The sequence below is a fragment of the Argiope bruennichi genome, chromosome X1 (assembly GCF_947563725.1).
Source record: "Argiope bruennichi chromosome X1, qqArgBrue1.1, whole genome shotgun sequence".
Classification (NCBI taxonomy): domain Eukaryota; kingdom Metazoa; phylum Arthropoda; class Arachnida; order Araneae; family Araneidae; genus Argiope; species Argiope bruennichi.
This window is the reverse complement of record NC_079162.1, coordinates 101,408,542-101,430,972: the sequence shown is the minus strand read 5'-3', so window position 1 is coordinate 101,430,972 and position 22,431 is coordinate 101,408,542. Positions and strand designations below refer to the sequence as shown.

At 28.6% G+C, this 22,431-nt stretch overlaps 1 protein-coding gene across 5 annotated transcripts in view; it reads right to left on the bottom strand.

The window, feature by feature from the left end:
* Positions 1 to 3,041: 3,041 nt before the first annotated feature.
* The window catches only part of LOC129959101 (delta and Notch-like epidermal growth factor-related receptor), a 435,345-nt gene continuing 415,955 nt past the window's right edge, over positions 3,042 to 22,431 (bottom strand). For 3 of the 5 annotated variants that reach the window (XM_056071913.1, XM_056071912.1, XM_056071911.1), the window contains exons 9-11: positions 10,252 to 10,380; positions 6,970 to 7,243; positions 3,042 to 5,403 (exon numbers count right to left, since the gene is read on the bottom strand). In XM_056071913.1, coding sequence (XP_055927888.1) covers positions 5,268 to 5,403; positions 6,970 to 7,243; positions 10,252 to 10,380 — 539 coding nt within the window. In that variant the 3' untranslated portion in view covers positions 3,042 to 5,267. The remainder of the gene's footprint in view (positions 5,404 to 6,969; positions 7,244 to 10,251; positions 10,381 to 22,431) is intronic. The other 2 variants (XM_056071914.1, XM_056071915.1) reach the window with 2 other exon arrangements.

The following is a 22,431-nucleotide window of genomic DNA, read 5'->3' as shown; positions in this document are numbered from 1 at the left end:
AGCTGTTGATTTCAGATTGATTTTTTTCCACGCTTCTGTCTGCTACAAAATGTTAGAAGTCATTCACATTTTACTGTATTTGCATGACATTTTTTCTGCTCATTCTTAAATGCATGCTTAATAGAATTAGGGATGGATCTGTAAAAAAATGAATAAGAATTGTTTTCTATAAATGTTCAAAAAGAAAAAAAAATCTCATTTTCCAAAAAAACTCTCAAAATTCCGATGCCTAATCCTGTTAAATGCATTATGAGGTCCCTTTAAAAAATTTTGGGGAAAAAATATTCAAAAATTGTACGAGAAGAAGCATTTAAAAAAGGTTTAGTATTTAAAAAAATTAAAATATTTAAATTTAAAACTTTTGAATCTGAAAAATATTTTAGAAATTTAAATTTCTGCACAGTTAATATCTATCTATCACAAAATTTGAAAAATTGTTGCACATTGTGGGAAAAAATTGGGGGATACCAAGTTCCCTTAAATATGCGAAGTATCTTCCGAAAATGATATTAAAAGTAATATTTGGGAATAAATTTAGCATTTTTATAAATTATGCTTAAAAGTCATGCAAATGACTTTCTTAATATACATATTTGGCAGTAGAGGCTAGAAATTATTTTAACATCTGTTATAGAACTTTCATAGTTAATAGAAGATGTTGCTATATCATTAAAAAAAATTCACTTATTAAACTTTCAGATTCAAAGCAGATATGCTTTATGAGGTATTCGAACGTTGACATCCCTTTTTTAAAAGCGCACGCACACACACACACACCTTTTTGTTAAATTTTTTTCTGTACGAGTGAGTTTTTTTGTATAAATCTACATTTCTTAATAATACATTTCAAAAATTTGCATGCGCATATTTTTTGTAAAGCACTGAAACTTAAATGAGTGATGAAAACCAATTTATACAAGAATCCTTTTATTCAATTTTTGTTTTAGTGATATTTTTAAAGCTTTGAAAAACCTGAATCTAATGTAACATCATAAACTATTTTTTAAATATTTTTATCGTTAAAATAGGCATTTATAATTTTTATATAGGGGTTTTAGGCAGCGAAAGCGACGGAAGCCTCTTCCCATTATATAATTAACTTTATTTTTATGTAAATTTATGGTGTTAAAAAAATGCTATTCTGAAGCATGATATGCAATGAGTAAAATCAAAAAGTGAAATGGGAGATATTGCTTCACCTACCTTATATAGTTTACATCGCACCCTCTGAGTGCCATTTATTCAGATCAGTATAACATTACTTGAGATAGCAAATGATTCCAAAATGTGAAAGAAGTTATAAATGGAATTTCTATTGCTTTTCATCAAACGCCATTTTTATTCAACAGATACGTAATTGAACATTTAAAAAAAATTAATATGACCAAAAATTACGACATTACCTTCTAGTGCCTCCTCATATTAAGAAATTTTTATACTGTCTGTATGTATTTTGAAACGTTTATATTAAATTTCGTTTTCATTTAGGAAATATTTTTTTATGTCAAAGTTTTTTCCTTCCATGTGCTTTGATGCATTTTAACCGCTTCAGACCTGATATTCGGTATACTGGACATCAACTTTGAACAGCCACTATTTATATAATAATTAATGAAATTGCATGATATTTTTTAGGCGATTCCAAACTTTCATATTATTAATAACTTTGTAAGAGTTTCTTATTGCGGGACCAACAATTTATTTAGTTTTTTAGATTCATGTATTCCATTCCCAAAAATGAGTTCTATTTTTTTAAAGTTATTATTAGTATTTAATCTTTTATTTGTAATTTCAAATGCTTGTATTATGATTTATTATTGTTTAATGGATACTATATGATGAATTTTGTGGGTTTCATCTTTTTTTTTTAGTAAAAGTATTTAAATCAAAATGCATGCCCGCTAAACCGGACATTCAGACTCAGTGGATGTTTCGAGCAGTTATAATGCCGCTAAGTTTCAACTTAGATTTATTTTTTTATTCTGTTCAACCTTTTTTTAGGTTAATACTATAAATTTTGAGCATGTAAACTGTCATTATGACATTGATATAACTATTTTTAAAATTTTGATTAAAATATTCCTGTATCTTAGATTTTTCAAACCCGTATAATCATGATTTAATTTATCAAATTCTTGAAAATTTGATATTTTTGACTTTAGTAACGAAATAAGACTAACAACATCTCTGAAATGCAAAGTAGCTAACATCTACAAGACTCAAAAATTATTTCAAGAATTTTCATATAAAATTATACGATGTACTTTACATACTCTCATGGCAGTGATTATTTGATTATTTTTTCTGACATTTAAATAAATTTTTCACATTATATGATTGTTTTTATCTAATTTTCGAAATTAATTGAATGGCTATTATGAATATTCACCAAGTTGAGTAAAAACATTTCTGAAAATTACATTTTACAAATTGGAAAAAATGAAATCTAAAATTTTATTTTTGATTTTTTTTTATAAAAAAAATAAAATTTTAAGTAAACAAATTAAGGGAAACAATAAAGATGATCAAAATTTATATTTAGCAGTCATATATATTACACAATAATATAAAGTGCAAAAAAGTTTTCAGTTTTAGAACTTTATCGTCAATTTTCTAATTTTTTTTTTATTTTTTTAAAAAAATAATATCAGCAAAATTCATAATGTTATGTATTTATATAGTAAATTAAAACCATCATGGTAAAAGATAACATTTTGTTAAATGCGAATTATTTGACAAAGTGGCAACTTTTTATCCTCTCGGAATATCCGCTATACATGTTTAAGTTTAATTTTTCATTCACAGACTTTTTTTTTGTAAGATACTCTATGCAGCAGCATTTTTTATACCAAGTAAAAACTTTTTGTTTGTTCAAATATTTCACAATTCCAACTGAACGTGTTAATGAAATTATTTTTATAGTGTTATTTTAGACACAGAGACATGGAACTTCCGATTTGTTGTAAAATGAGAGGACAAAGATGTGAAAAATAACAATACAAGAACAAAGCAAAACACTGTATTTATTCACAGAATATGAAGTTACATGTTTTAAATTAAATTTTTCAAACATAAAAAGAGTTATAATTTATTAGAGCTTAATTTGGTAGCAGCTTGATACGGTCTATTTCTAATGGCAATCTAATAAAATAGAATTAAGCTCAATTTATAAAGTGCTCATATTTATTCAACTTCCACAACAATAATGCAGAGATAAAGCTAACATCTAATGACAGTATGTGGCTAATACGTCCTACTCAACTAGAATTCATTTGAAAAGGAAATTCTGATTTGAACTTAGGTGCAAGACAAAGCTTTATGAATTTTCAAAACAATTCATTTGTGTGATAATTACAACCACATGATTAACTTACTTGTAAGCTGTCATCTGTTTATTGGCTTATAGATAGAAGAAACTTGCTGTGAATTTAAGAACAATACGGTTGACGCTTGTTTGTAAAAATACTTCAAATTAATATTTATGTATAATTGAGAAGAAAATTATTACGGCCTCTTCGAATTGTATTACAAATTAATGATAACCAATATATGAAAATAAAGAAGGATTGTTGCAAATTTATGTTTTAAGATTAGAAACGAATAGCTTTTATTTTGGAATATAAAATGGATAAAAGAGCTTGGGAGTTTAAAAATTTTCAATAAGAAACGGACGGCGTTTTTTTTTTTTTTCACATTTTATGCCTAATTTTCAGTCTAATTAGCAGTAATTTATTTTCATATTTGTTTTTTTTCCTGTATCATCGACCGGACGGTTACAAATATGTTAATCGTGTTGTTTAAAGCTAAACTCCAAAATTTTAGTTATGACTTTTAAAGAAAGTTTGCAGAGCTTTGAAACAAAGCTCGTTTTATTGTAAGAATACTTTGAAATGTTTATTTAAAATGTGGTTGATGCTTTGTAAAAAAAAGTATTTTGAGTCTGTGGAAAAAGAACATCAATGACTGTTGGCACAAAATTCATGTTTTTCAAACAAATGCTACTTTTATGTAGTTCTGAAATATGACGTTACTTTTTTTTCCTTCTTCATGGAATTGATTCGCAACATGGCACATGCAATTTTTGAGTTTATCTAATGTTCGCTATGTTTAGTTATGCTTTTTACTGGTTAAAATCAAAGCTTGCATTTTTTGAGAATTAATGTTTTGTAAGATTTATATTTTTATCCTCAATGTGATGTTTCCGTATGATTTCAGTTGATCCATTTAGAAATTTATATACCTCTTTTCAATCATTTAAATTAATACTGGACTGGTAATAATAAATCTAATTAGCAACAACGATGATGCAGCTTTCCTAACAAATCGTATTTGGTATTTTTATTCCTTGTAAACATGAAACATGGTATTTTTTTTTGAAACAATTTGTTTATCATCAAAAAACTGCGAGAACATAAAAAAAATCTTTAAAAACACTTTCTTTAAATATATGGAAGGAAATATTTGGCATTGTTTAAAATTCTAGACAGATGATGGGTCAAAAAAAATTTTTGCTTCTAATTCTAAAACTTCCTAATTAAAAGTGCTAAATTAGGTGGGGTTGTGTAATAGCTAATGTGACGAATTAACATTGCATTTTGACCCCACGGTGTTGGACGTGTTTCGATGTGGACAACTTGAAGCTTTTGCATAAACACCAAAGAACATTGTAATCACATTATTCTAGGAGCTTAATAAAAACGGCAAAAATCATGCTAATCACTTATAGTTGCTAATCTAACACTTAGTCTCAGTCAAAGTTCGCTTTTGAATAGCGTATTAAATTCCTTTTATATATGTAGGAGATATCAGTTAAAATTCTCGAAGTCTAATTGTTATAAGTTACTGAATAAAAATGTATTTCATGTTTAGAACTGAAATTTACCGTTGCAGTAAAAAGATTTTGAATCGTATTAAAAACTTCATTTGAAGCACTTTATTAATTTTGTCTGCTCGTTATAGAACTGCAGTATAAAAAAGGTTATTGAATTTTTATACCGTAATAACGTTTTTGCTTACGATACAATGACTGTTGTAGATGTTAGATTTGCATGTGAATATGCCGGAAACATAAATAGCTACGACAACTACATTAAACTGTTCATCATTCACGTATAATTGCGTCTCGTATACCAATTAAAGCATTTAATGTGGCATTGCAGTAATATTTTCTAAATCGCGAAATGTGAGAGGTTGACGGGCGGGTAGATAGTTGAACGGCCATTTTGGATCCAATCCAGGTGTAGATGAATGTACAAGAAAAAGGAAAGCTAGTGAATAAGAGGAGTTCGGACCGTATCCAGCAGGTCTCTATTTAGTCCATCCAATTTCCCTCCTCTGCCTTCAGTGCCGCACACTTCAGAAGCGCTCCCACACCACCTCAGTGAATACTTGTCTGGGTCTTCGCTGGGAAAAAGCCAAAATACACTGAGTACTTTTTACGAATTAAAACTAGAAACTACTACTATGCATAACATGTCAAACTATTAACACTACGCTTTTGGTCAAAAGCAGTAAGTGATTTAGAAGTTTGTCCTTTATAATATTTGTTTGATTTTGCAAAGGTTTGTAAAGTCTTGACTTGGATATCATCGCCAACTGTATCAAGCTATCAAACTCTTATGTTTTTAGCTTGAAATGGATTAATAATAATAATTAAATATTTTTGATAAAATTATTCAAAAAGTGATTTTAAACTCTAAGGAAAGCTGTTTAATTAACGAGTAGGATATTTTATCTCATGATTATAGTAAAGTTTCGATTATCCGCGGTTTGCTGTGGTCAAAAGCGAATAAAATGTTTCAGTCACAAATAAAAACAGCTATTTTCAAACACACACATACATCAAGAAAACATTAAGTACAGAAATCTACTATTTAATGACTCCTTATTGTATGTGTAGCTCTTTTACTGTAAATAAGTATTACTCGAAACCATTTTCGTGTTGATTCGGCCATTTTCGGATTATCCGCCTCTGCGGATATTAAAGATTTTACTGCTTATGCTTATAATTGCTCAGTAAAAAATTCTCTATTTGAATAGAAGGTAACTGAGCTTTATCTCTGATTGCTCTCACAAAAAAGAATATAAAAGGCGGTATAATAATCTGAATAAATTTTCGAATCATAAAAAAAAATCGATTTGATCCTTAATTAGGAAACTTGTTCTCTGTCTGGCTATCTGATTTTAACATATATTAAAGAATATAGAACCGCGATGGATTTGGGATAGAATCTCGGTCTTATGCTCGGAAAATTTGAAATTTGAGAACCATTCTCCACCAAAAAATCCATCATGTATGTAGATCTGGCATATATTAACTCTGTCGACGTGGTTAAAGCCCTCATGTTAACTATGAAGTAGAAGCTTGATGAGTGAAGTATACACACTTCACATGCTGTTATTTTGCAACTACATTCTTGTGATATCGAGAATTTACATTGTACTAAATCTGTGTTGTAAATTTTATCCTATAGATCCTTTTCATTTACTTCGTTAATTATTGAGTTAATCCTATTCATAATTTACCTGCAAAGAGCCAAGACCTTTGGGTCTGAAATTTTTTTGTGTATATTCAGGTTTATTTTTAAGTCATTTCGAAAGTTAGAAATGACTGAAATTCTAATGTTCTTTCGAACGTTTAAACCATTGTGACTAAGCCATTTCTGATTTTCCAAATGATCGGACATTTCCTATTATTATTATAAAGTATTGCATGATATCCCCATGATGTTATTCGATAATCTGAATATTATATAATATCGTGGTGAAAAAAATTTACTTGTTGAGGGAAATTTTCTGCTAATAAGGTTAAATCATGTCAAATGCTCCATTATTTGGAACATTATAAATGACTTTTTTTAGAATGATATGATGCTTTTCACTATATCTATGTTTATAATTCTCACTAACTCTTTTCCACCGGAATTGAAAAGATTAACCAAAATCACTGAAAGAAAATATTATACTCACAGCTGGTTTTGCTTCAAATCTGTCGAGGAGTTGCGGGTCAGTTTCCTGGTGAATCGGCGGTATGTCTTGTGAACTCTGCAATGACATATAGTGACCACAGCCAACACTATGAGACAAGCCCCGGCCAGAGTAGCAGCGGCAATGTAGAGATTATGCAAATGATCCAGAGAAGCGCTGGCAGGGCCTATAGTAGCACTACGATACACCGAAGTGTCTTCGAGAGTGTGAGCCATTGGCATGCCAGGATAACGAAGCTCTGAAACAGATGTTAAATCTACGCTGTTTTAGGCATATTGTCTTAATTTGATTCATACATATAGTATAATTAAGACAATATCACAGTTTAAAATTTGTTGCTAGTTTTCTAAATCTAAATGTTTAATTGAAATGGACTTCCTTTTCCCAGACTGATTAGCTGCGTATTTGGAAATATATATCTCACAATTAAAATAATTGTGAAATGTTTTACTAATGCAAATTTAACGAACATAATAGAAATTGTACAAATTTATTCATTTCAAAATAAAAAAAGCTTAAATTTTCCCTTCAATTGTAATATTTTGTTTTTTACCATTGCAGTTTGCACTTATAACAGCATCACTATAGGAACATCTGTATCATGATGTCGGTAAAAATAGGAATGGTACTTTAGAAATAAAGTAAAAGGGTTTTAAAAAAATTAAAAGTGTTTAACTAAGAAATACAATATTTTTTTTTCTCCAATTATTTTTTATTTTCTGTATTTTATCCATTATAAATATTCTGTAATTAAGTTAATTTATATTATTATAAATATTATATAATCTTTAAACCATTTGAAAAAAAATCATTATAAAGTGGTACTGCTACTATAGTATCAAAATTTAATTATATCAACCGATTAAGTTATAATTAAGTACGAAAAATAATAAAAAAAATCATCAAAAATAAAATAATATATAAAATTTCAAAAAAAGATCACCACAGGAGGTAAATGTAAAATTGATTACCAAATTCCAGTTTAATAAACATGAAGCAAGTTAGATAGAAGCATTTAAAAAGTAACGATTTTTAAATATTAGTTCTCCGTTGCAAACAAAAGGTTAGTGAATGTGAATTTCTGTTCTGCTCATTTTTTTGAAACAGAAATTGAGAGAATTGGGTCAATATAAAAGTTGAAGATTTTTTTTCACTTTTATATTGACTCTTGCCGGATCGATTGAAACAATATTGTTGCGAATTCGTAATTCCTTTGTTTCTTAATGTTGTTTCCTTGTGCAATTAGTCTCAATGTAAGGAAAAGAGTTTGAGATATTTTAATGGATTCAAAGTCAGTGATCCAGAGCTTGGCGGTTTTGGTGACTAAAGTGAAAGTTCGAGAAAAGCATGATATCTCTTTTGGCTCTTAATTTGACGGTTCTAGATCTTTTGATAACCGTTGGCAAACCTAAACAGAGTGTCCCAAAAAGGAGGGGATAAACATTATGTCCTTAAATATTACACTTAAACATTCCTAAAATTGCACTGACATAAACGCAGCTTTGCATTTGCATCAAAGCTGTTTATTTTAAACAAGTTTCGTAAATGCTTCAATTGATGCGTTATTTGACCATTTTTTAAAATTTTGATGATAATTGATAAATGCATTATTTTCTGATTCAGTCTTTTAAATAATTATCTGTAATATCTGCATATACCAAAAATGCACTATGAAAGACAAGTTGCAACGTATTCTGAGGTATGTTAAAGTGGTCTAAATCAATAAATTTCCGTTTTAATATTTCTACAAATTTTGTAGATAAAAGCGCGAAGCTTAATGCGTGCTACGATAAATACGAGAGAAACATTATACTAACTGACATTCTCTACTACTAGACCATATTAAAATTTAAATTTTTTACTTTTATTTTCAACCCTATGGAATCCAAAATAAACTCATACAATTGCTCTTTATTTTTTATGAAACTTTCTGATTGGGAGTATATGCTTAAGTACAATTTTTTCGGAAATAAATGATTATTGAACATTTTTAGAACATCTTGTATAAGCTAGAGGCTAAAGCAAGTATGGTGAGTTGAGCAAATTATTCTTTTGAGTGATGATGATGTCGTGTCCGCGTTACCATGAAAAGGGGGTGCAGTAGCTTCTGAGGGTAAAGACCCCTGAGCACCCGAGGGCAGAAGTCTGATTTCTAGCTCATATGAAGATGAAACTCGCACATTCGCTTGTACAACCCCTTTTTACAGGGGGGGGGGCATTCACACACCTCACAGGTAGAACACAAACGAAGAACAACCATGCCCGAATCGGGATTCGAACCCGGGACGCCCAGATCACGGGGAAAATGCACTACCCCTATGCCAGGACGCCGGCTCTTCTTTTGAGTGTGATCACGGAAACAACTCTGAGCGCTATTATGCCGGGTTGTTATTTAATTTATGATTAGTTGCTTGAGCATGCATTGTTGACTTTTGGAAATGCTGTCTCTGTGTACGTTTCTGTTGTGTTCTGCTACTAGTGTATAGTGTTTTAGATATTGCAGTCCCAAAATCATACCAAATGTTAAAGAAGCAAATTAGAAGAAATGATTATGCAGTAGCTAGATAGAAGGATCATGTCAAGCAATCCACCGCTCTGCCAACTGAGCTATCGATGGTTAGGATCATGTCAAGCAAAGGGCGCATAAGATATAAATTCATACCGGAACTAATAATTATAAAAATAACATTTCACTCGTTGATAGTTTAAATTATATTGGGACATGGAAGATTTCCTGAATATTTCTACAGATTCGGAAAAATACAAGACAGCACATATATATGTGGGGAAATATGCTCAGTTCAGCACTAGATAACAGAATGTGTCGAACTCAAAGAAATTAGAGGAAAACTCATTATGAATAGTAATTTTAACACAATATTACAATACCCAGGAAATTCAAAAATATTAAAGATTTCTGGCTTTTTACCAACAGTTTGAAGATGGTTTGAACTTCTGTTGGCCATTGTTTTCTTTATGCAATTTTTGGATAGTTAATGAATTTAACAGCCAGTCACAATAATCTCTGTTTATTCGGCTTAGTTTTGTGCTAATGGGGTGACTGGCTGTAATTAAAAAAAAAGTCTATCCTGTTTCTTTTGTGGAATAAAGCGTCTTTATTCGTTATTTAGCTTGTTGGCATGCAAAACTGTTTATTTTAGCAGATTTCATCCATGACTTTTTTTTTTACCTAAATCAAATTTGCTCTTGGAATTTTCAATTAAAGCTCATTTCTGGCTGAAGACAGATTAAATCTGTACAAACCTTCACAAGTATCTCCAGTGTATCCAGGTCGGCATGAGCAAAAGAAAGAATCCAGACTTGGCCAGCAACTTCCACCATTCTGACAAGGATTTGGGAAACAAGGATCGTATTGTTGAGTGCATCCTGGACCTATTACAGAATTGAAAATAATTCAATAAAAAATCCCTATTTCGTATTTTAAATTTTTCTATGAGGATAGTAATGAACTTATTAAATAGAAAATTGTTTTTATTTGGTGTTGGTTTATTTAAAATTCCAGAATCCAGATTTGGTCAGAAACTTTCTCTATTCTGGCAAGGATTTGGGAAACAAGGATCGTTTTTTTGAGTGCATCCTGGACTTATTACGTAATTGAAAATAATTCAGCCAAAAATCTCCTTTTCGTATTTAAATTTTTTGTGAGGGTAACGATGTACTTATTAAATAGAAAATTGTCGTTATTTGGTGTTGGTTAAAAATAAAGCTATGCATTTTTTTTTTGTAAATGTTTAATTATAAATATCTTGTAAAACTTAAAACCGGTATCTACGAATGCATAATAGAGTAAGTTCACGTGATGTCATAGTTCCATACATAACTGCAAATTTTAAGTGAGACCTAACTTCATGTTATTTTGTATTCTGAAATGACGTCACTATTTCGGTGAAATAAAATTAAATTCTCAAAGTTACAGTAAAAAACATATGTTACCTGGCACTTAATTTACATTATCTCATATTATGCTATGATACTACTTATTTCACCTGAGAAAGGAAATTAAATTGGTGCAGTGCATGATTTGGCCACATTAATGTAAAAAAAATATTTTATTTAACAAACGTCCACTAGACTTGTCTTTTACTGTGTTTCTTGCTTAAAAAATTACTTTGATGTCATGCTGTAAAAACCCTGAATATTTATTCAAAGTTTATTCAATGAGACAAAAATAAAATATAATGATGAAATTTAGAAAAAATATGCTGTTATACGAAAATTGACCGTTTTAAAATACGAGTTGTTACTGTTCAGTTAAACTGCATACTCTAAGTGGCCATCATTGTATTTCCAATGTGCAGCTCAGTATATATATATGGCTTACAACATGGCAATTATTTAAGGTAAAATTTTTCATTAAATGTCGAAAATTTTCTGTAGCTTCTGAACTTTTACCTCTCCATGATACTTGAAGTTCGCTTTTTGTTTGTTCTTCTGTTAATAAAAGGAAAAAGAACAAATTTTCAATAATTTCATAGTTCAGCACATGAATAAAAACTTATGTACTTTATGGCAGCAATAAAAGTGCTTTCAATAGAATTCTTTTTATCGACTTTTTTTGTAAATTTAAGAATACCCATGTTCGCTTTCCTAAGTGTGTACTAACAATCAGTAGTTCATAATCGGAAAACAATTCTGTTGAAAGATGACCATTATTGTTCTTCTTCCTAACCTCGATCGAAATAAGATTTTAATAAAATATATTTTTTTTCATTCTATGTTGCTCACACTCTAATATAGAATTTTTTGGATGTTTCAAAAGCTGTACGAAAATTTGTCTACTTTTTGTAACGAAATGGTGAACTTATTTGTTATTGCGTTTATTAGAAGGCCATGAAAAAAAAAAATCCCACATTGAGGCAGGTCTTAAATAGTAATGACACCCACAGGAGAAATCTGAAACTATAAAAGAAACCCATAAAACAACCTTTGTGGAACAAGATTACTAAACCTATTCTAGAAGGCAAGGTACTTAGGTCATAGCCGTAAACGTTTAAGTGAAGGATTTATCGTATGAGAGGAAATAAAAACGAACCGTTGGATATAAAATTATTAATGTATTTTTGGAGCTCTAATTAACCTTTTGATAGTTTCAACCTGCATTTTCTTAGTTCTTAATCATATATTTATACATTGTACATTATGCAATTCTTCATTATATATAATTAAATTTATATACTTTACCATGGTATAGAATAAATCGATATGTGAAATAGTATAAATTGGCATACATAAATTTCAATCAGATATGAAGCTTAACCATTCTTTGCATGATTTTTTTTTTTGTGTGAAATAAATTAGTATGATAAAACTCCTGCTCTAGATGAAAGGAAAACTGTTTGAAATATCCTAGTATAAATATACAATATAAAATAATATAAAAAAACAGTATGACGGAAATATCCATCTGCTCGCAAATTTACATGTTTAGCTCAGTACAAAATCTTTAATGTCCCTCTCTTTTAAATTTATCCACTCATTATCACTTTTATTAAGAAAAAGTCTCAGATAGTTATAAAAAATAATCAAAAAATCGCACGTTTCTTTTAACCACCACAAACCGCTATATAGATTTTGACATTTTGACATTTTTTTTTTTTTTTTTTTTTTTTTTTTTGCATCTACGTTCCTTATTACGCAATAGCCGTGAAAAAAGTTACCAGCAACAACCAATTTACAGTAAACTTGTTTTGAGTACAATTTTTTTTGTTCACTAAATGTTATGATGGAAATTTCCCTCATTATGCAAAGAAGGGTTAATGAATTATTACAGAATCAACGTATCGAAATGTTATATTACTCATATATCACTAAATCTGTCATTTCTTGAGTTTTTTAGAGTTTTTTTTTCAGAATAAAAAGAATGAAGTTTATCTCCTTTTGTTTTGAAATCATTTATCCAATTTTAATTACATTAAAAAATTTAAATATTTGAACTTTTCTAACGATTTCTGTTCATTTCGATGTTTTAAAAACTAAGAAAATTATAAGTCTCCCCCCTCCCCCCCCAAAAAAAAAGAAAAATGCCCGTCACAATTGTTTGGCTTTACTTTATACACGTATATAAAGGATGAGTTCAGAACATACAAAAAAAAATCAGGTACATTCTGGATATTTATAATATTTATTTTACAGTGCGCTAGATATTTATGTTTTCAGCACTTATAAAAGATTCTGGTAGCGTAATTTGAATGTAGTTGGAATGACTTTTTAATTGGACCTTAGTAACTTAAGTTTTTAAGAAAAGATTTTAATTATCTCGAAAATTATCCTTTCCGAAATATTTTCATCAACGCGTAAGTGTTGGGAGCATGCGGCTGGAGCAATATCTTCACCTTGTCAGAACTAATTAATATTTAGTGGTAATTCTAGCACGAACGCAAGCATTACCTTGCTGAAAAATGGGACAATTTCGTCGAAGCCATCGTAAATAAGACGAAAACTTGCTACGGAGTATGTTGTAATATGAAAGGTCATCCATTCTAAGCAAAATATCAGTGAAAAAAAAAGGGCTTACTTCAGATATTACCTAAGTGTGCTATTCTCATCATTAAGTTTTTCTTTGAAAAATAAATAGTGCTACGATTAAATAATGAGAAGGTACCTTTTGAAAAATCTTTGTAATGCTGAAGAATTAGAAGATATTTTTATTTCAAAAGAGTATTCATTAAGTGGAATAACAAGCGTTTTGCGATGATGAAAATTTATAAGGGTCTCTTTTTAGTGTCGCATTTTGCATCTGTTAATGAAAACGTTATTTTAAAAGCGTCGTGGAGTTGAAGGAAAGTATTTAAAATAATAATAAAAAAATGTTATGTAATAACGTTTATGGCGATAATTATTTTTCTGAAACAGTAACGTATCAGTGCTGTTCGAAAATTGTAATACTTAGGTACTTGTTTGTAATTTAAACAAAAATTATTCCTATTTAATAAATATACAAAATTTTTCGCTTGAATAAAAATTATTCAAAGATACGGGACTCACTAAATAAGGTAAAGAACCTATAACTAATGGATTGTAAACAAGATGGATCTATTGTATCCAATTTATTGCTTGTTTTCTTGAGCAAATTCTTGCATAAGATTCCTGAAATAACTCCAATAAACAGTGGAGAAAGATCTGCAAGAACAGAAAATTTCGGAGATGTTGCTTGGGTTTAAAGAAATATTGAGTTTTGGGCAGATATTGAAGTTTTAATAGGTACAAATCTCTGGTAAGAGAGGAATAAAACGCTGTTGTGATATTTTTATGTTTCTGTAATAGAGAAAAAAAATTAAAAACTACTTTGATTCAAGAATTTTCAGAATTACTATCGATAGATTTATTAATTTTATTGGATAGACATAACTTAAAGAAGACACTTTGAGGATGTCCTAAATTGTGACAAACAGGCGCATCCTTTTTTGTTATCTATCAAGCACTATTTTTCTGAATTCTTCTATGCCAACCAGAACTTCGGAAAGGAGCTGAATCTAGCGATAATAAAAATTGTTACAAACTTACTTAAAAATAATTTTGTGGAAAAGTTTTTGTGCTGTTATCAAAGTTCTTTTCATAAATTATCTCGCATCAAGCTCTGTCATAGGTTATGAATTGTCTAGCTTCTGTGCAGCTTTGTTTAGATATCGGTATCAATGTTTGTTGATTTGGAACAGTGGTGGATTTTCTATTAGGCAGAATAGGCAACTGCCTTGAGCCACAGGGCTGAGAGGGGTTTTCAATTGAGATATAGATTCTATTGAAAATGAAGTTATTAGTCTAGATGCCAAATGTATTTTTTAAAAAAAAACACCGTCTATTAATTATAAAACGTAAGAATGTTATTGACGTTAAATTCACCAAATTCCTATCTGTTTCATTGCATTAATTTAATTATTGCAGTTATTTTTATATACACAGATATTTTAATGAATATTGCTCACAAATGTAAATATCTCGCAATCATAAATCGCAATAAAAATAGATAAAAATATCCATTTTTATCAATTTACTAAAATAAAAATTATCACTTAAAATAAGCATTAACATGTTGTTAAGTAAAGAATGCTTTGAAATGTGGAACTAAATTAAGTGATTTATTAAAAGAGACACTTCATAATATGCCGCAAATTCTTAAATCTGCCAATGGATTGACGCTGTCTAAATAAATATTATTAGATTTCTTTGCAATTAAACTCATTTATTAATTGTGCTCTTTTGCACACATAATTTACTAAATTTCTTGAGTTGGAAAATGACGGAAAACTATTTACAATCCTACTCAAAGGAATTTATAAAATCGAGATGAATAAATTTGATGTGAAACAAAGCATTAAATAATTTAAATGCACTTCTTTCATTTTGTTTCTTATCAGCGAGACTGAATTTGTATGGCATAAAAAGATTTTAAATCGACTTTTATGCGTTAAATATGTTTTAGAATAATTCTTATTTTAATAAAAGCATAAATTATTAATTCGAAAAAATATAACAATGATGTAATGCGAACATTAGTGTTTTTATCCTGAGGCAATTAACTCCAGTCAAAACAAGAGATATTTTTGCATTTGTATTGCCTTAAGCTCAGTTAAAAGAATGACTGAGTGTTTAAATATTCAGAAAAACAAACATTTCAAAGTTCATTATCATTTTCCAAAGCAGTGTTTATCAGAATGAATGTGTAATTAGTAACGATTAACGTAACGAAATGCGAATTGCAGTGACCCGTGACCTTGCTGCAGCTCATTTAGACCAAATACGCTTCCATAAATCGCTTTTACTGTGCCAGAACATTCAGTTATTTATGTAAGAGACTGATTTAATATTCGGAAGCTATTTTTATTTCCTTTTATATCTTCAGATTTATTTAGTCAAATTGCGCTGTGCTGCATGATTGTTTAAAATGAATAATGCCTGCAAAAAATAATTAAAAAATGTTTTTATTAGTGCATAAAAAAGGAAAATAATTTTTAAAAATCATAAATATGAAGGTAAAAACAAGAATCATAAATATAATTCGATTATGAATGATATTGCGATTTAAATTTGCTTAAGGCTTTTCTAATTGCTCCTCAAGCTTTCATCATTTTTGATTTCACTGCCAAATTGTTGATAAAAAATTTGTTTTTCTTTTTTTCTGATGAAAGCGTTTCTTGATTTTAAATATCTATTATTCAGGATTAGAATTTGATCCCCTTAGAATATAATCTGTAGCGAAATATACACTTCTCAAATGGCCGACATCGTGTTTGCTTACATCCATATTTTGAACAATGACTTAAAATTTTAAATTGAGAAAAATTACTTTCTATTAATATTATAGATTTCTAAGAATAAATATTTTACTTTTTATACATCTAATAATCTGCTATAATATTAAATATTCTAATTTGCAAGATAGTTTCCTTCATATTCTAAGGTTAAATATTTTTTATCTTCTTATAATGTTCTAAATTCCTTCCATTTGACTATTTCTTTAATCAAAATCATGGATGTAAAAAATAATAACATATTCCCGAAATTTTTATAGAGATACTCTAACATATTAACAAACAGTTAAACAGTCAAGTGTTTATTACATTTAAAATGTATTTTAATTTAAATAAATGTTTGGTATTTCTTTCTTATGTTTTTATCGTCTTCGCTTTTTCTAATATTGCTAGATTTCAGTAAAAAAATTTTTGTGCCATAATTTTTAAGACACTAATAAAAGAATGTTTAATTTTGTTTTATTTTTTAATCTTTAATATATTTCTATAATTCATGATTGTAAATACTACACAATCAAAAAATTGATATTTCTCAAATCTGTTCCTAGATGGCGCCACCTCTGTAAAATCGACTTTTGCCGACTAAATAATAGTTGGCCGCTAATATTGATAATTAAAATATTTAAATGTATAACTGGCGCTGAATTAATAATTAACTCTAAATTAATAATTAAGAATTCTAAATTGATAATAAATTAATAATTAAAAACTCTAAAAGGATTACATTATTCACTTTTCATCGAAATCAAATAAATGTACCAATTCTCAGAATTCTAATACATGAGGAAGTGAGCGAAAAATTGATTGCATAATAATTTTATAAATATGAGCCTTGTGAAAGTAAACGAATTTTAAAAGAAAAAGGACAAAAATAAGGGTGCTACATTCAGCTGTTTTCGACCTCATTGTTTTTTTAGTGAACTGTACAATCTTGATTTTACTTTGTGTGGCTCATTGCTGGATACAAAAGTCTTTCATCACCCAAAACTAGCATGACTCTTACAGTAAAATAAGCCGTCGAACTGATTGCCGCCTTAACAATGTTTCGAAAAATTTGAGAAGATTTGCTATGAAAGTATTAACAAACTGATGAAAAAGGAGGATTTAAATTTCTGAAATAAATCCATTGCTCTATGATTACCATCGAGTTTTAGAAACGATGCATGCGACCGTGTTAAATAATAAAATAATAAACTGTTCAACACAATAATAAAATGTTCAAAAGTTTAATATGATTGGGAGCTTTTGATCTTCAAAAAAAAAAAAGAAGAAAAAAAAAAGAGTAACTGATAATTGAACACCAACAGCAGTTCCATAGAACAAACAGAACGTTTCCCGAAATGTTTGAATTGTCGGATTTGATGGAATGAAGAGGATGCTTTATTGTTAAAAGTTTATTTTTGTATTGATTTGAACAGGTTTTGTGAAATGATTCAGAGTGTAAATATTAATATTTTTAAAAGTCAGATCAATGGGAAAACTTCTATTTTCTGTAAAGCAATAAAATAGGACTGATTTTTCATAGAAGATGACAGTATTTGTCTTTCGAACAATTTATTTTCAAGAGTTTTCTAGAAAAGCTAAATACTATGAGTAAAAACGCGTTTTAATTTTTGATACATAAATTAAAATCATGAGGTTTAAAATACATAAAGCTATGTTTACTCTTAACCATAAATCTTATTTTTATCAACATTAGTGAAATCCTGTAACTGTAATCTTGAGAAATTAGATTGATTTTAAAAGAAAAATAATATTTTCCCATCTGATGTGGTGTAAATAATTAAAAAACATTAAAATAAGGCTTTTATTGGTCATAATATCATACCAAAAGATGTCACCACCATTAACATGCATTTAATTTGTCCTCGGAAAAATTTAGTAGATAACATTTAAAAAAATTGTTAGAGCTGAAAACTTTACCGAATCAAAAGTTAATACCCATTTTTATCAATACACTTATAGAAGCATCTTTTGTAACGGCATTTTTTAGATTGTTTCGGAAAAGTTTAAAAAAAATATTTTTTTCCTTTTAATGTTAATTAATATGTTTTCGACCATATAATATTTTTTTTACCATTCTAGTGAATTTTATTGTTCTAATTCATTTAAAAACCAGCGGGAATGGTCTCCAGGAAATTTTCTCTCAAACCTTCCAATAAAGGTTTTATTTCTCTCCCCCCGCATAAAATTGTCGACCTTGGGTAAGACCACAAATATTTTGCATGGCATTGGAGAAAATTAGTCACAGAATATACAAATTTGGCTTAAATCTGATTTTTTTTAGTGAATCTATTTGCGAATATTCATTTTGGACGTTTTATTTTTATATAGAAATTTGGTGTGAATCTGATTTTTTTAGGGAATCTATTGTGTGAATATTAATTTTGGGCGTTTTATTTTTATATAGAAATTTGGCGTGAATCTGATTTTTTTTTGTGAATCTATTGTGCGAATATGCATTTTGGATGTTTTATTTTCTGACCGATTGTAACCAAAATTTTACCGTAAGCTTTAAAAGCTGTTACAAGATCACGAACTGAACTTCAGTGATTTAAAGCATTGCGTTTACATGGGTGAGAAAGTACAGATCGGCAGACGGTCAACTCTTTCACAGATTTGCTTCAAAATTCGATAAGATATATATTAGAGGCTAAACATTTGTAACAAATTTTGTCTACCTAACTTTTTATATTTTGCAGTTATCGAGTTCACTTGCCTTACAACAGCCAGGCAGACAGACTTTTCTTGAATAGATTTCGTTCAAAATTTGATTCAAAATTTTTTTGGCGATAGCAATACTTTGTATACGAGAAAATAATAATAATAATAAAATTTCGTTCAAAATTTGATAAAAATGTATCGATTTGTTCTAAAGTCCATATATCAAGTTTCCCTCATCTATCTAAAACCTTTCCTGAGCTATCGTGTTTCCAGATAGACAGACGAACGGACGGACATAATACCAAAAAATATGTTTTCCGAAATCAGAGAGGTTGGAAACGTGAAGATTCGTCAAAATTTCGATTTTAAATTTTTTGGCGATTGTAATACTTTCTCTATACTTCATATACGAGAAAATAACAATAAAAAAGTGTTATTGAATGAAGTTTTTTTTATAGCGAAACATAAGAACATGGGGCATCCAGAAATTCAGGCAGAAAGAAAACCATCTTTGTTCCTATAAAGGTTTAAAACTAAACTGAAAATTTTTAAAGAAACTAAACTGAAATTTTCGACGCAACTTAAACATCGTAAACTTTCTTAAGAAGATAGGAGGTTGGTCAATAAAATTTTGCTTTGGGCGAAAAAAAGCAAGCACACGAGTTTCACTGGTTAAAAAGCTCCGACTTTCTTTTTTTTCGCAGCTTAGAATTTCTCAGGAGATCCAATATTTTCATATTTTCAATTTTATTATGAGGAAACTGAAAATTTTTGCAATGATTATGTTTCACTGGTTAAACTGTTTCAGCGATTTTTTTCGCTGCAGTGTAGAATTTCTTAGGATACTCCATTTTTCGTCACATTTTCATATTTTTTTTATAAGAATAAAACAATACCGTTTACAAAAAGAAATTGTTTGAAACAATAGTTTAAATCCAGTTTTGATATGAAAAGTTATTTTTTTAGCTAAAAGATAAACACAATAATCTGGTCAGGTAAATGGAAAAATTCAAAGAAGCTTTGAAAACAGTTTTTTAAAATTTGTTTCTAGCTGTCAAAAAGTAAATTTGATTTTTGAGAGTGTAGACTTGCAAGAAATTGGTTTTAACTTCAATTCTTATATTCTGTGTCTTATGTCGAACGACGCGAGCAATTTAGTATTTCGTCCCAAAGTAAAGGCAAAGCTACTGTAAATCGAACCATTTTATAAAATTTTATATTTTTAGAATTCACAAAATAAAAATATAAAATATTCTTTCCTAGTATAGAATGTAACAAGAAGTTTTGAATTTTTTCATATTTTTTACTAACAGAAACGAAAGTGAAGAACGAAATGGTCAGATTCTCACCGAATAAGATGCGACTGATGTAAAGTTGAATTTTCAAATTTAAGTCTAGAACGGTTTCAGAAGTCTAGACTCTATAAATTTTCAAGGGAAATATAAACAACAAAACAGATTTCACAAATGTCTTAAATGCAGGCTATAAAACGATTCAAGATCACATGGGAATATGGAACTCGGAGCCTTTTTGGTCACTATATAGTAATAGAAAATTTAGATATTACTATACGAAATTACCTTATTCTAAAGTCAGATATAAAATTATTTCAAACTATGTATGAAATGTGAAAATTTTGCATTTGTTTAAAGCCTTAAAAGTTTAATTTTGTCTAATATGTAAATAGATGCCGCGAAATTGTTGATTTAACTAAAAGTTCATAGTATATACGTGATATTTATGGATTCCAAAAAAATTCTTGTATCGACTAATAAGTTCAATGAATTACTTAGCATTTGTTTGTAAATTTAAATATGCGATGATTCGAAACATAATTCTACCTCGTTGAAACTTCTAAAGTAATTAAAGGTTGTCAGTAATTTTCTGTTTTATATAAATTTTGCATTTTATTTTGTTTTGCTTTGGTATCCTAATGACAATATTAAACTGTAGATCTATGATGTACTATTACGTCAATGTAAATGAATACTTGGTTCACTTCTTGGAGCACATTTTTAGCACAATTATCAGTATACATTATCAACGGAAACTACTTTGGTATTTTTTTGATCATTTATTACATTATTTCATTTATATGATCTCTTTGATTCCTGTATTATTTACAGTATTGATATCTGTAAATAAAATTACTTTAATTTGTGATCCAGTAGCTTATGTTCCACCCTCAGTTCTCATGTTGATATCGTGATTACTATTATTTAAATTATCCCGGATGCCTCACTAGATCTAGAGGAGTTCTTTATGGTCCTATTAAATGTTTGAATTTATTCCTCTATTACATTTTCTTGATTAGGAAATTTGATTTTTTGATTTGCAGTAAAATTTTGAAAAGCACTATAGATAGAAAACGCGACTTCCAGAAAAAGAAAGAGAACTAAATTAATATTGAGTTCCAATTTTATGAGATTGCCCAATTTTATGAGAAACAGAGCTACAAAATGTAATAAAAAGAAGAAATTTATTAATCAGATCGATGTGTTTATTCATTAGATTGATAATACTATTAGACGTATTTTTACTTCAGGCATATAATTAAGATGTCTGATTTATTAATTTAATAAAAGTCAGTAAACTAGCAATTAAATTATTGAAAGAAAGAAAAAGGATTTTGATTTACAAATAATATTCAACTATCATATTTTACTACTTGAAGCACAAAGGCGTTGAAATAAAAATATTGTTTTGGATTAGACTGAAAAGAATTTAAGTATTTTGAGAGTTAATCCTTCACCAAAAAAAAAAAAAAAAAAATTCGTGTTCATAAGTAAAAAATAAATAAAACTATTTTTGTTCTGATTTTATTTGATATTTCATTGCTGAAATAGTTCAGTACTTCAAATAAAAATAACAATTTTTGTTATAAATGAAAATATAAAGTTTACAAAGCAATCCTTCATACCCGCATATCGCTCCTTAATCAACCTTGCTTACTATCGGAAAGGAATTCAAAAGTTTCAGAATAATATTGTCATTAAAAAGGTGTAGGATAAAAAAAAATTTTTGAAGCTTAGTGATAAATTGTAACTTTTATTTTTAGACCGTAAGAGAGAGACCCTATACAAGGTTATATTTTTAGACCTTTCAAGAATGTATACGAGGTTTGGCTGTTCTAATATAAAATAAGTTATTTCCGTCCTTATAAATTTAACAAAAATAAGTATATAAAATGTCATCTATTGACCTATAAATTTTACATTATTCATTAGTAGAGTTACTTATGTTCGTAACTTAGCGTCTGTTTATAGTATTTTCTTTCTTTTTTTTTTTTTTAATACTTTGAATAACCCATTTTTACTCAGCAGAAACAAAATGAAATTCCAGAAAAAGAAATGTCCTGAAATTTTAGATTGTATCGTATGTCAATATCAAAACTGTAAACCTAAAATGAATGTTATTGTGCAAAACCCTAAAACTATTTACCAAAAATCTATAAAAGGCTCCAAAAATAATTACCTCTGGTAGAAAAGCAGAAATAAGTTAGATATTCAAA